The sequence below is a fragment of the Geotrypetes seraphini genome, chromosome 5, assembly GCF_902459505.1.
Source record: "Geotrypetes seraphini chromosome 5, aGeoSer1.1, whole genome shotgun sequence".
NCBI classification, from domain to species: Eukaryota; Metazoa; Chordata; class Amphibia; order Gymnophiona; family Dermophiidae; genus Geotrypetes; species Geotrypetes seraphini.
The window spans coordinates 74,960,322-74,975,551 of NC_047088.1; the positions used below are offsets into that span (position 1 = coordinate 74,960,322).

At 42.7% G+C, this 15,230-nt stretch overlaps 1 protein-coding gene across 4 annotated transcripts in view; it reads right to left on the reverse strand.

Moving 5' to 3' along the window:
* DIAPH2 (diaphanous related formin 2) overlaps positions 1–15,230 on the reverse strand; it is a 1,499,255-nt gene that overhangs the window by 286,174 nt on the left and 1,197,851 nt on the right. For all 4 annotated transcript variants that reach the window (XM_033944799.1, XM_033944798.1, XM_033944797.1 and 1 more), the window contains one exon: positions 1,961–2,096. In XM_033944799.1, the coding sequence (XP_033800690.1) occupies positions 1,961–2,096 (136 nt within the window). The remainder of the gene's footprint in view (positions 1–1,960; positions 2,097–15,230) is intronic.

Sequence of the window (15,230 nt, forward strand, 5' to 3'; positions counted from 1 at the left end):
TCTGATTGGCCCAGGCGCCTTAGGCCCCACCAGTAGGCGGAGCTTTGAGATGGATGGGCCAATCCGGCCTCATTCCGTCGTTGGCTGCCTGCCGGACAGGCGGGTTTGGCTCCCGTCTGTCCGGCCAACTACAGAAAGGTACGGGGAAGGGGGGTGGGGGTGTCGTGGGGGTCGGCCAGGGGGGTCGCGGGTCGGCTGGGGGGCGGTCGGAGGTTCTTGGGGGGAGCGGTCGATGGGGGGAGATAGATAGCAAGTACGGCCGGCGAGATCACAAGCCTCCTATGTCACCGCGCGTCATTGTGATGGAACGCAGCGGCGTGCAGTGATGACAGCGCGGTGCGGGCCACATTGCAAGGCCTGGCAGGCCGGATTTGGCCCACGGGCCTTGTGTTTGACACATGTGTTCTAGACTCTTGACAAAAGCACAAGTGCCAAAACACTGCCAGTGTCGAGTCTTTGAATCTTCGCTTTGTTATCTTCAATAAAGTGGAGGGCATTTTAAGACTAAGGCGTATCATTGACATCTTATCATCACAACTATTCTGTTGTGTGCACTGTCTCTGTTGTTAAGGCCTTTTGGCTTTTCTCTTCAGTAACTCCTTTTTCTGGACCCTTATGGTAACCCTAAGCATGTGTGAATGCCTACATCAGCTTCCTGAGTGGGGCTACTTTATAAAGGCTTAAAAGCACATATGTGGCCTTTATAAATAGGGGCAACCTACATGCATATGTATTTTTACAACCTAGGTGCCCTGTTATGAAATTATCTTCCAAATATGTATACAATAAGACTTTAAAAGTTGGTAGGACAGGCTAGCCAATGAGTTCACAGTCTGATACTACCAAGTAAATGAGCTAGGTTTTATTCCCAGACAGGTCCTTCATTCCTTGGGACAGTCAAGGATGGTGAATATGTAATTCCTGGAGAACTAAACCCAGCAGCTTCAGAGCTTAAAAGGGAGGCCTCTTTCTTGACATCACTTGAAGGACTGTTAAATGAATTGTTAGACTAAATTTAGAAGGAATGGATATAAACAGAAGATAAAATTCTGGCTAATTGTGAAATATATATATTTTTTTGCTTTTAACCCAGTGTATCTTAAGCTGTGTGCCTATGAGATTCCAAGTGTGCCGCGGCACACTGAGGAGGAAGAGAGGCGCCTGCCAGCTGATTTCCTTACGTGGTACAGCGCGAGCACTGCCCGATTCGCTGAAAGTCTGCATGTTTCCCACTTCTCTCTAGCGTCCTCCAGCTTCCCCCCTGGCCTCCCAGTCTCACCTTTAAAGCTAGTTACAGCAGCCTGCAGAGGATCGCCAGTAGGCAAAATTATTTTATTTTCAATATAGTGATTGAAATGTGTCAGTTCTGAGAATTTATATCTGCTGTGTATATATCTGCTGTGTATATATTGTGTGTATATGAAAAATGAATGGAAAAAATTGCATTACAATTAGTAAAGGGGATGGGATCTGGGGCCTAGGGAGGTCTGTGGGCCTAGGGCGGTCTGTGGTTGGGGTACTCAGTTGATATTTGTTAGACTTAGGGGGTACTTAGCTTGAAGTAGTTGAGAAACAGTGCTGTAGGCAATCAGCTGGCACCAATGCATCTCCTTTTCTACGGCCCTCTTCCCTGCTGGCAACCCCTACTGGCATCTCAGGGCCCATCTGGAGGGCCTCTGCACATGCGCGTACGTCAACGTGATGATGTCATGCATATGTGTGATGTCATCACAGCGACGTCCACTACCTTTAGTGTGCCCCGGCTCGAGAAAGTTTGAGAGACACTGTTTTAACCCAAAAGAAGATGATATCAGCTGGCACAGTCTGTGCGTGTATTTATATTTTTATCTGTTAATAATTGATATATATTTACTCAATTTTAATGCAAAAGAAAATTCTAGCCAAAATTATTAGGCTGTTTTCATTGCAATAGCACATGATAAAAATATTTGCACCCTACCTTTGTTCATATCGATCAGCTGCTTCTTCTTCTGCTGTCGTTCTAGCTTCTCTCGCTCAGCTTTCTCTTTCGCCAACTTAGCTCTCTTAATCTTCTCCTCCATTTCTCTTCTCTTGTTGTTTTCTTTCACTGCCTCCTGATTTAGAAACACAAATTTCTCTTTTAATTATGTAATTATGTGCAGAGGAGTGGAAACTCAGCTTATATGTACAGTATATTATACATAAAAGCAAAGATTTATTAAAACTTGATAGTGCCAGGATTATAAACTTAATTTTCACAATAACTATTTCTTTAAATATTGAAATGCAGTTTAATTGCCACAAGTCCCTTATCTAGATCAAAGAACTGTCTGAAAATTGTCCTTCCTTAACTTACCCCTCTTTTACTAAGTCACAGTAGAGGTTTCTTCTGCGGCCCGGGGCACTAAATGCTCCAACGTTCATAGGAATTCTGTGAGTGTCGGAGCAGCGTTGGAGCATTTAGTGCTCTGGGACACGATAAAAAACACTACGGCAGCTTAGTAAAATGGAGGGGAGGGGGGGGAGGTAGATAAAAGTATGCTCACAATGCATTTATTAACTTTTGTGTCAAACAATCTGGGGGTGCATTTATGTTGGGCAAGAAACATTCATTTATATTTTTAAAAATGCATTTTCAAATCTACAGTATGTACATTTCACTTTCCATCAAAAATACTCAAAGAAAAGGCAAGTGTAAAATACCTATAGGTACTTTGTATATACAACAATGTCCATGCTCAGAGGCTTCCAGAAGACATCCTGGTACAAGGTATCTCAGTCAGAAACATCACTGCAATAACCAAATTAGATACATTGGAGACTTTGGAAAAACCCTGAGGTTGCCAGGATCCAGACCCTTATTTTGATTGAGATGAAAGCCCAAAGGGACAGGAAGGATGGGGCAAGAAATATGTAATTGTAAATTTTTCAGTAATTTTACTGAAATTTGATTATAGACTCCTTTTATGAAGTAGTGTCCTAAGCGGGCTAGGTCCTCTAGGTTTATGTGGATTACCTTATTTTTATGTGGATGATCCTATTTTTTGTGGATGATTTTATTGTACCTTTGGAACTTTGACATTCTTAATAAAGTCCATTTGAGGAACATCGTCACTCCACAGTGTCTCTTTGGTTTCTCATGAAGCAGTGGTACAGCATTTTACCATGGGTCAGTGAGGTAAATGCTCCGACGCTCATTCCTATGAGCATCGGAGCATTTACCTCGCCGGTGTAAGGAAAAACACTGTACCGCTGCTTGATAAAAGGAGCCTTAACTTATTAGTAACTAGGCCTCACTAAATGAGGCCTAGTAACTAGGCCTCACTAAATGAGGCCTAAATGAAAAAAATGAGACCTGTGCTAAATTAACATGAGCTAGTGGTGCAATGATCCATCTTATCAGTAGCTCACATTGATAACTCCTTCCCCTCCCACAAGGATCACTTTACATAGTTTTTTTTTTTTTTTTTTGCATCAAAATTGACATTCAGGTCTGCCCATCTAAACTAGGCAAGTAATTTAATTTATACAAGACCCAATGGGCACCATGCCTTTTATTAAACATATACAACACTACAGATAAAATGCATTGAAGAAGTCTTCACACCTTGTACATTTTTCACATTCTGCTATCTTAAAACAGTGTTTATTGATCTTTCTGTTGCCACAACACCATTCACATGGCCACAAAAGCCTACAAACCACAGAAGCAAGGACCATTGCATTGATGTCTTTATGGATGACCACCATGGTCTAAAAAATACAAGTCAAAAAATATATAGGTAGACATTTGTTTCACTGATCTACACAAACATTTGGCACTTTGAATGTGAAAGAACAACTATCATAGTGTAATTAAGAATAAGAAACCAAAAGGTTTTGATTGTATAAGTCTTTACATTTTGTCACAACAAACCCAAACGAGCTCCTGTTTCAAAAATTGCCTTAATGAGGCTCATAATAAGTTAAATGGATCCCATCTGTGCTCAGTCACAGAAGCTGAGCTGAATCAAATACTCAAGGATGAATGCTGTTTCTGTTTTACAAAAACAAAACAACAAGCTGTTTGTGCTGTGAATATGACTTTGAAGCAATGGTCTAACTATGGAGCATATACAGCTGACAAAATAACTCTGGAATAAAGTTACTCAGTTACAGATTGGGTAAAGGCTATAAGAAAATTTATTTTTTATATATACTTTTATTGATTTCTTCATTCAAAGACAACATAAGAGAGGGAATAAACTGTTCAAAATATACCGTATTGCAACTGAGTACTTTATATAATTCAACAAAAACATCTCAGTATACCCTCCTCACTATCACCCTCCCCCAAATCATTTCTTATATTGCTTCTTTATAAAAATTCCTTGAGGGGTAGCACAACATTGTCTCTCAGATATTACTCTCTTAGGTTAGAATTGGTATTTTTCTCCAGTCCATACTTTTCATTTGCTAGACATGTCCCATAATTTGATAAAATGCTGAAATTCTGTTTCATCATAATACCATGAACTTTGACTTCAAGTATCGAAAATCTATTTTTACAATCACTTGTTACGGTGTTGGCGGTTCCACCTTCTTCAAAGCTAAGGCGAGTGCCATTCTGCCTGCAATAGTTCCTATGAGAAAATTTAAATGTACAGTATTTGGATAATCCTTGGGGCTTGGTCAAGCCCATCACTGTAAAGCAGAAGCATTTCAGAACCACCAAGACACCGCTTCGATCAGGCCATCCCTCCAAATTCATTAGCTGCCAGTTAAGAAAACTGCTGAGGAAAGCCAGTTTGAGTACTAAGATAACTTTAAACTGATTATAGAGGTTTTTGGGTGTGACTAAGAAAAATATTGACTGTTTAACATTTCAAGATTGCTTCACAAGCTTGGCCTCTAAGAGAGGAAGAGAAGAAAGCCACTGTTGAAGAAGTCATATAATGTGCTGCATGAATTTTGTGAAGGAACACTAAGACAGTTATAGTTTTTTAAATTGGCTTAATTGGCACTAATAATTAAAAGCACCATTAAAAACCAATTAAAATTATTTTAAAAATTAATTTGCACTGATAATTAAAAGCACCATTAAAAACCAATTAAAATTATTTTAAAAATTAATTTGCCGGAAGGTGCCTATCACTTTCATATAAGTGGGTATGGTTAGCGGTAGATTTGGAGCAAATTTGGGGGAAAGTTTGGATGTGGATTGAGTTATAGGCACACACATTTAGGCCAAGAAAACTCTGGCCTAAATGGCAGTGCACTTAAGGATTTAGACCCTGATTCTGCAAAGTGCTGTCCCGATTTTAGACAGCTGTAGGCGTCCTACAGCTGTCTAATCAGCCAAACGGGATGCACGTTTTTAAAAAAAATGCTCCCCAGGCAGGCTGCCTATATTGAAGGCTCCTCCCGCAAGACGCCTAAGCTCGCCTAAAGGCCTTAGGCGAACCTAGGCGGCCCTATGCGTCTCCTTAGTAGAGAAAGAGACGCTTAAAATGTAGGCTAGCAAAATGCTGGCCTACATTGTAAGTAGACGTGGCCGCTATACTTATCGCGGAAAGGGATCTCCCTGCCATAATAAGTATAGCAGCTGCGGCTGCCTGTCCGATCACCGGCAGGAGGGTGCTGAACCCCTCTTGCCAGAACCCCCCCAAACTCCCAATTGCCGGCAGGAGGGTGCTCAACCTTTCCTGCCGGAAAGCCGCCCCCATCCCCCAAAACTGTAAATCGCCAGCAGGAAGGTGCCCAACCCCTACTGCCGGAAAGCCGGACCCCCTCCGGACCCCCCATGCTAACGACCTCCTCCCTGATGACTCCCCTAACCCCCCCCAACTAACCTGTAAATGTTGGCCGGCTGGACGGGTCTTGCTGCCGTCTAGCCGACAGGCCTGCCTCGTCGAAATGAGATGGGCCCGCCCCTTCCTGGCCCATCCCCGCTAAGTCTAAGGCCTGACTGGCCTAGGCTCTAAAAGCATGGACCAATCAGGCCTTAGGCATAGCGGTTCCGCTCATCCCCACTAATCCTAAGGCCTGATTGGCCCAGGTGCCTACGAGCCTGGGCCAATCACAGCAAGACTCGTCCAGCCGGCCAACATTTAAAGGTTAGTTGGGGGGGGGGAGGTTAGTTGGGGGTAGGTTAGGGGAGTCATCGGGAGGGAGGTCGTTAGCATGGAGGGTCCGGAGGGGGTCCGGCTTTCCGGCAGGAGGGGTTGGGCACCCTCCTGCCGGCGATTGGGAGTTTGGGGGGGTTCCGGCAGGAGGGGTTCAGCACCCTCCTGCCGGCGATCGGACAGGCGGTCGCTATACTTATCCCTTGTCGCGATAAGTGTAGCGGCCGCCTCTATTCTAACCCGATTCTCTAACAGGCTTCTGTAACATGGATGCCGGTTACAGAATCGGGGTTAGTGTAGGCCCGATTCTGTATAGGACACCTCTCCTGGGCGTCCTATACAGAATCAGGGCCTTAATGCCTACATGTGCATAAGAATGCTTAGGCTCCGCTAGGCACAATTCTATAATTAGTGATTGATTGACAACCGTACCGAGCGGCACATAAGAGTTAGATGCCATTTATAGAATTAGGGCCTTACAGTAAACTGAATGCATTTGGGAGAAGGTTTTGTGTCTGATGAGATCAAAATAGAACTTTTGATCTCAGTGCTGTGAAGTGTATGACATAACACATTACTCTGTTACTAATGCAACAGTAAAGCATGATAGTAGTAGCATCATGTTGTGGCAATGCTTTGCAACAGCAGGGATAGAAGGCTAGTGATGATTGAGAGAAGGATGACTGGAACAAAGTACAAGCAGATGTTGGAGAAAAACCTGTCCTACAAAACTGGGCCTAAGGAGAAGATTCATTTTTCAGCAGGACAGTGACCCTAATAAAAAAGCAAACGTAAATGTAGGGTGTTTCTGAAAGCTAATTTCCCCAAGTGGCACTGTCAAAGCCCAGACCTGAAACCAATATATTTATGTTTATTTAAAATTTACTATAGTGTTTTTCTTAGTGCAATCAAAGTGGTTTACATAGTCCAATAAGAAAAGTAAGAATAAATACAAAAATATAAGTAAAAAAAAAAAAGTTGCAGCCTCAGATATTAGAAATCCTGTCAAATCTATCCACTCCTCCAACTAACATTCATTTTAAAAACCTGAAAAAAAGCCAAAAACATATTCATACCCTTTTTGAAGGTTTTGTAATTAGATTCAGCTCCAAACAATTGTGTCAAAGAATTCTGCAAAGTAGAGGCCAAATAGTGAAAAAGCTGTTTGTCTAGTAGTATTCAGGCAAGTTTTCACTATTGAAGGAATTACAAGGCAATTCTGTTCTATTGATTGAAAGAATACTAATCGGATGTAAGGAATAAGGAAATCAAACAGGTACACTGGAAGACCCCATAGATTGTTTTTTTGTGCCAGAATGAGGATTTCAAATTTGATATGGTATAAAACTGGGAGCCAATGATATTCCTAAAATAATGGAGTGACATGAATAAATTTATGAGACTACATAATCAATTTAAGGGTTGCATTTTATACTATTTGAAGATGATGCAGTACAGATGATGGTAGACCATTATATGAGATGAAATTACAGTGGTCTAATCTTCTAATCAAGGGATATGAACCAGAGTAATCAACAAATGGCATAATGGCACAAATACGCCAAAGGACCACAAAGCATGACTTGACAACTGAAATCACTCGCCCGTCAAAAGGCCTGAGCTTGTGTGCCAAAAGAAATTGGCAAAGACTGCACCATTCCTCTGGGCAAAGCTGATAAACACTACTTGTCTTAACTAATTCATTGCAGTTATTGCCACAAAAGTGGCTTAAGAAAGCAAGAAAAAAACAAATAAATGTTGAGCAAAGGTCCATCAAATCCAATACTTTTTTCCCAAAAGTAATCTAAGTTACAAGTACCTGAAGGGATCCCAAAATGCAAGTAGATTCTATGGCACTTATCCCAAGAAAAAGCAGTGGCTTTCCATAAGTCTTCCTTGTCAATAACAGCTTATGTAATGTAATGTAATGTAATTTATTTCTTATATACCGCTACATCCGTTAGGTTCTAAGCGGTTTACAGAAAATATACATTAAGATTAGAAATAAGAAAGGTACTTGAAAAATTCCCTTACTGTCCCGAAGGCTCACAATCTAACTAAAGTACCTGGAGGGTAATAGAGAAGTGAAAAGTAGAGTTAGAGGAAAAATAAAAATAAAATAAACATTTTAACAAGACAGCATTGATCTAAATACTTTGGAAGGTAGAAGAGAGGAGAGAAAGGAATAGAAGCAGAAGAGGGAGCCGTTGAACAGTAGAATTCTGGAGAAATTTAAATGATAGAAATAGAACAAAACAAAGACAAAAGGCAAAACAATAGATAAGATTAAAGATAAATCATAAGCTGGAAAGAAAAATAAAATAAAACTTTGTCTTCAATCCACGGTTTCAACGTCAGTGATGAAGTGGAGCAAGTAAGTTTAGGAGGAGCGATTGACGTTTCCAGAAAGGGCTTCTTCAGGGAAGAGACTTGGCAGACAGTCCCAGGATGCCTATGTCTCCTCCCCTGCGATGTTCTCCCATCCATGCATTCCCTCCCAGACACACTGCCCGTGCCCCAGCCGCTCCAAGGAGGCTGCCCCAGATGAGGCCCACGGTGAATGCAGGATTCTCTCCTCTGCGGGAAAGCCGCCCGGAGCCGACAGTCGATCTTCTTAGCGGATTGCATGGGGGGAAGAGTTCACACTCTTGGTAGGATCGGGTCTGTGTGCTCTCGGTGGTTGTGGCTGGTCTCGTTGCTGCTTAGGTGTAAAAGCAGTTGATCTCCACTGCTGCTGATATTTAAAAGCAGGCAGATTGATCTCTCCAATGGACTGCAGGGGGAGGAGTTCACACTCCTGGCAGGATCGGGTCTGTGGGCTCTTGGTGGTTGCGGTAGGTCTCGCTGCTGCTTGTATGTAAAAGCAGTTGTTTTTCTACTGCTGCTGATATTTAAAGCAGGTAGATTGATCTCTTAAACGGGATATAGGGGGAGGAGCTCATATGCCTGGTTGGATCGGGGCAAGGGCTCCTATTATAGGCTGCTTAGGTGTAAAAGCAGTTGATCTCCTACTTCTGATAATATTTAAAAGCAAGCATATTGATTTTTCCAACGGAATGCTGGGGGAAGAGCTTACTTGTTTGGCTGGATCAGGGCAAAGGGCTCTCGGTAGTGGTGGCTGGTCCTGTTGCTGCTTAGGTGTAAAAAACAGTTGATCTTCCTAGTGGACTGCAGGGGGAGGTGGAGCTCACACTCTTGGCTGGATCGGGTCTGTGTGCTCTTGGTAGTTACGGATAGTTCCGCTGCTGCTGAGGTGTAAAAGCAGTTGATTTCCCACTGTTGCTGATATTTAAAAGCAGGTAGATTGATCTCTCCAATGGACTGCGGAGGGAGGAGCTCACATGCCTGGCTGGATCGGTCCTGCTGCTGCTTAGGTGTAAAAGCAGTTGATTTTCCTAGCGAACTGCAGGGAGGGTGGAGCTCATATTTTTGCAGGACCGGGACTGTGGGTTTTTGGTGGGTTGGTCCCGTTGCTGCTTAGGTGTAAAAGCAATTGATCTCCCACTGCTGCTGATATTTAAAAGCAGGCAGATTGTCCAGGGAGAGGAGCTCTGCACTCAAACTGCCATCCTCCTCGCCTCCAAGTTCCGGAATGTTTCCAAAGTTTGCACCAAGATAAATAATATTTTTCCAAATTTGTTTTTAAATATGTTGCTTACTAACTTCATGGTATGCTACTTAGTGTTTGTGTTTTTTGAAGGGATAAACAACCAATTTGTAATTTACCTGTTTCCCTTTTCCGAAAGATTTTATAGGCCTCTATCATTTCTCCTCTCGGCAGGTCTCTTCTTCAAGCTGAAGAGCCCTAACCATGTCAGCCTTTTTTCATAGGAGAGTTGTTCTATTCCTTTTATCATTTTATTTGCCCTTCTCTTTACCTTTTGAATTCATCAATATGGAGTGATAAAAAGGCATGATGTTTTTCCACTTTATTTTTCACTCCTTCCACACTTGCAAGATATAGAAGGATCTACTCAAGAAATGTTAAGAAGGTGGATAGGAAGTTTAAAAGATTTTTCTACAAAAAGACAAATGTCCTGTCCTTGGTTCAATAATGATCTATTTATTAATAATAATAGCTTTATTTATAGCCCGTCATACCTTTCAGTTCAAGATGGTTTACAGCAAGAGAGGCTGGAGGAATGCAGCAAAGTTACATTATGAGCATTAAGTAGGAATAAACAAACAGGCATGTAATATAATTATCTATATCAGAAGGCAGGAGCATGCAAGTAGACGTGGAGGAAATCGTTTGAGGAAGTTTAAACAAATTTGTCAAATAAATGGGTTTTCAGTGATCTTCTGAATGATTGCTATGACAATGAGTTAAGGAGTAAGCAACTTAAGAGTATTGTTCCAGATACCTGCTTGGAAAGAAAGTGTCTTATCGAGGAATCTTTTGAATTGGCATCCTTTGGGATTTGGAAAGGCAAATAATTACAAAAATTGAAACGATTAGAAAGACAGTGGAGAAAAATCACATTTAGGGCTCCTTTTATCGCACACACCTATTTAGTGCGCGCTAACCCCCGCGCTAGCCGAAAAACCAACGCCTGCTCAAGAGGAGGTGGTAGCGGCTAGCGTGGCCAGCAAATTAGCGCATGCTATTACACGCATTAAACCGCTAACGCGGCTTCGTAAAAGGAGCCCTTAAACCCTGACACAGAAAGAATTGATCAATCTTTGAGTGTGGGCTTTTTTTCTAACATTATTAGGCAATATAGTATTAACTCCAATGTAAAAAAAAAAACCCTCTGAGAGTAAAGAAAATATTACAAACTATAGGCCTATAGCAAATGTACCAATATTCACCAAATTTTAGAGGAAATAGTGGCAATACAATTGACAGAATACTTAGAATATCATAACATATTGCTTCCATCATAATTTGGTTTTAGAAAGTGTGCCAGTATGGAATTTTTGCTTGGATTATTTACTCGTGACATCAGGAAATTATGGTCTACTGTTATTTTCTTCCTCAGGGAAAGGTGTCTCTTAAAACTTTCCTTTTTAAGGATGCTTTTGATACCTAAATCCATTTTTTAATCCTACTAATTTAGATAATTCTTTATAGTCTCTGCTGTTCTCTAAAAATCTTATTTTTATTCAGATTTGTCCCCCTCCTCCTGTTCTACCCCCTCAATGTAATCTTTCTTTACAGCATTGTAGTTCTTCCCTTCTTCCCTCATGTTCATGTTAGTCGTTGTTCATTGAATATTATGTAAGTATCTTGTCTTTGTTAATCGCTGTCCATTAAATGTTATGGGGCTAATAATAAAAAAAAAAAGTCTAAAAAGTGTCCTAAGTGGCTACTTGAAAGATCAAAAAGCCTGATCGTCCAAGTACCCATAACCAAAGCTGGTTTTTAGACGTATCAAAAACCAACTTAGGCCTTTCCCTGCCACTAAACGTACAGAGAGAAAAGAGGTGTGTTTAGAGGAGGGGAAAGGGCGGGAGGTGGGCCGACCTACTCCTAGGCGTACAACAGGTATAACCAAAACAATTTAATCGGCACTTAGACCTGTTTCACTTAGACAAAATAAAACCAGGTCTAAGTGCCGAAAAACGGGCCGCTGAGCTGATGGCCGCTGGCACCATCAGTTCAGCGGCCCGGCAACCTAACCATCGCAGCAGGAGATATGCCTCATCTACCCTACCGCGATGCCATCACCCGCGGCAGTTCGGGTACAGGAGTGATGGCATCGCGGTAGGGGAGATGAGGCATCTCTCCTGCCGTGATGAATCACTCCCCCGCCCCCCAAACACAACATCGGGGCAAGAGGGAGCCCAAGCCCTCTTGCCCTGCGGCAGCCGCAACCCCCCGACACGATCAGGGCAAGAGGGAGCCCAAGCCCTCTTGCCCTGTGGCAGCCACTACCCCCCCCCCCCGATAACATCAGGGCAAGAGGGAGTCCAAGCCCTCTTGCCCCAGGCACCCGCGGCACCCCCGACTCGTTCGGGCCAGGAGGGAGCCCAAGCCCTCCTGGCCCAGGCAACCCCCCTACCCCCACCCCCACTACAGTACGGGCAGGAGGGATCCCAGGCCCTCCTGCCCTCGATGCACCCCCATCCCCCCCAACGTCCACCCCCCAAGAACCCCTGATCGTCCCCCCCCAGCCGACCCGCGACCCAATCAGAATAGGCCCAGGAGCCTTAGGCCCCTCCTGTGGGGGGGGCCTTAGGCACATGGCCCTTAGGCACATGGCCCAGGCGCCTTAGGCCCCACCAGGAGGCGGGGCTTTGGTGCCCCTGGGCCAATCCAGCCCCATTCTTCGTTGAGCTGCATGCCGGACGGACGGGTTTGGCACCCATCTGTCCGGCCAACCTAAAATAGGGAAGGGGAAGGGGGGGTCGTGGGGTCGGCTGGGGGGACCGATCAGGGGTTCTTGGGGGTCCGACGTTGGGGGGGATGGGGTTGCATCGAGGGAAGGAGGGCCTGGGATCCCTCCTGCCCGTACTGTAGTGGGGGTGGGGGTAGGGGGGTTGCCTGGGCCAGGAGGGCTTGGGCTCCCTCCTGGCCCGAACGAGTCGGGGGTGCCGCGGGTGCCTGGGGCAAGAGGGCTTGGACTCCCTCCTGCCTGGATCGTTGTTGGGGGTGGGGAGGATTCTGTAACCGGTGTTGTTTTTGACAGACACCGGTTACAGAATCCAGCTTTTAGGCGAAGGACTGGCTACTCCTTCGCCTAAAAGCCCTTCTGTTGGACGTTTTGTGTTTTTTTTTCATTATGGTTAAAAAGTGTAGACGTGCTGTAGGGGTACTTTTAGAAGTAGTGGAGATTGGGCGTTTAGGCAGAAGAAGGCCATAATCAAAACATGGACGTATGTTTTGGTTATGGACACTTTCCCTGCTTCTGGGTTGAACGTTTAAGGACTTAGGCCAAAAGGGGACTTAGACGCTTTTTTTGATTTTGCCCCTCCACGTATTTTGTCCTTATCAAATGTTATATTGGTTTTGATGTACCCCTATTTAATTTGTACAGCGCTTAGAAGGTTTTTATAAAAGTTTTTATCAAATTTTAAATAAACTGTAAACTGTATTGTTTCAAATGGTCAGTTAAAGCTAAATTACCCATTTGTTGACAGTATTAGATACAAATGTGTCTATTCGCAAACAACCGTTTCTCAATCTCCTAAGATTTGGAATATTTTGCTAACAGAAATTAGGCTGGAAACATTGAGATATATATAAAATGACTGATTATTGAAGCTAATTGGCTTAATACCTATTAAAATACATACAGCTTTAAGATCATTAGCCAATTTAGTTGCATGCGTATCTCAAGATAAAAAAGTTAGGACTTTTCATCTTGGAAAAGAGATGGCTCACGGGAGATATGATTGACGTCTACAAAATCCTGCATGGAGTACAACGGGTACAAGTCGATCAATTTTTCACGCCGTCAAAAATTACAAATACTAGGGGACACTCAAGTTACAGGGAAATACTTTTAAAACCAATAGGAAGAAATATTTTTTCACTCAGAGAATAGTCAAGCTCTGGAACGCATTACCAGAGGTTGTGGTAAGAGTGGATAGCATAGCTGGTTTTAAGAAATGTTTGGACAATTTCTTGGAGAAAAGTCCATAGTCTGTTATTGAGACAGCCATGGGGGAAGCCACTGCTTGCCCTTGATTGGTAGCATAGAATGTTGCTACTCTTTGGGTTTTTGCCAGGTACTAGTGACCTGGATTGGCCACCATGAGGACGGGCTACTGGGTATTTTACCATGGGCCAGTGAGGTAAATGCTCCGACGCTCATTCCTAAGAGCATCGGAGCATTTACCTCGCCAGTCTAAGGAAAAACGCTGTACCGCTGCTTGATAAAAGGAGCCTTAACTTATTAGTAACTAGGCCTCACTGCAAAAAATGAGACCTGTGCTAAATTAACATGAGTTAGTGGTGCAATGATCCATCTTATCAGTAGCTCACATTGATAACTCCTTCCCCTCCCACAAGGATAACTTTACATAGTTGGTTTTTTTTGCATCAAAATGGACATTCAGGTCTGCCCATCTAAACTAGGCAAGTAATTTAATTTATACAAGACCCAATGGGCACCATGCCTTTATTAAACATAAACAACACCACAGATAAAATGCATTGAAGAAGTCTTCACACCTTGTACATTTTTCACATTCTGCTATCTTAAAACAGTGTTTATTGATCTTTCTGTTGCCACAACACCATTCACATGGCCACAGAAAGCCTTCAAACCACGGAAGCAAGGACCATTGGTCTGACCCAGTAAGGCTATTCTTATGTTCTTCTTAAATTTGCGTCTGGAAATCTGCACACCATTTATAGAATCTGGGGGATGACGCCCAACAGTAGGCACATCACAGACAGTGATAAAATCTTAGAAAATGAGACTCTTATTCATAAGAAAAAAAAAGTGCTAGCCAATGTTTAAAGGAAACTTGTAGATAAACAGAAGAACTCTGGCTTTGTGATGTGCTTTCTGAATATAGACAGTGATGTGAGAGATGAGTAGAGTATGCAACCAATTGTAACAGAAGAGAGCAATCAAGAAAAATGAATGGGAGAACAACTGAGCATCAGACGGGAAAGAAATGTGAAGGGAGGCGTAAAAGATGAGGTGGGTGATGGTGGATAGAATTAAAGACTGTAAGGATAAGATTATATTATACATAGCAAGCAACCGTAAGAATCTGAAATTTGTTTCTGAATATCTGTCAATCACCATAAATGTTTTCCGGTCTATAGATTTTATTAATGTATGCCAGGCTTTAAAGGGAGACCTCTGCATTTTTCATTAAGACTATAAATTAACCTGTAACTACTTATAATAGGAATATATGAATCTGCAATCATATAAATCTAGCTATCCAAAAAGAAAGAGAGAGAGAGATAATACCTACCTTAAAATTGATGCTTAAAGCTATATGTATCTTAATAGGACTTGAGCCTCACAGGCCCTCTTTTATTAAGCCACAGCAGAGGTTTCTATCGCGGCCTAAAGCAATAAATGCTTTGACGCTCATAAAATTCCTATGTGCGTTGGAGCATTTAGCGCTCCAGTCCACGGTAAAAACTTCTATCACGGCTTAGTAAAACAGGGCCAAAAATAGTAAAAAGTATACAAGAAAAATTGACGGTTAGACATTTCTTCCTTACTGAATTCT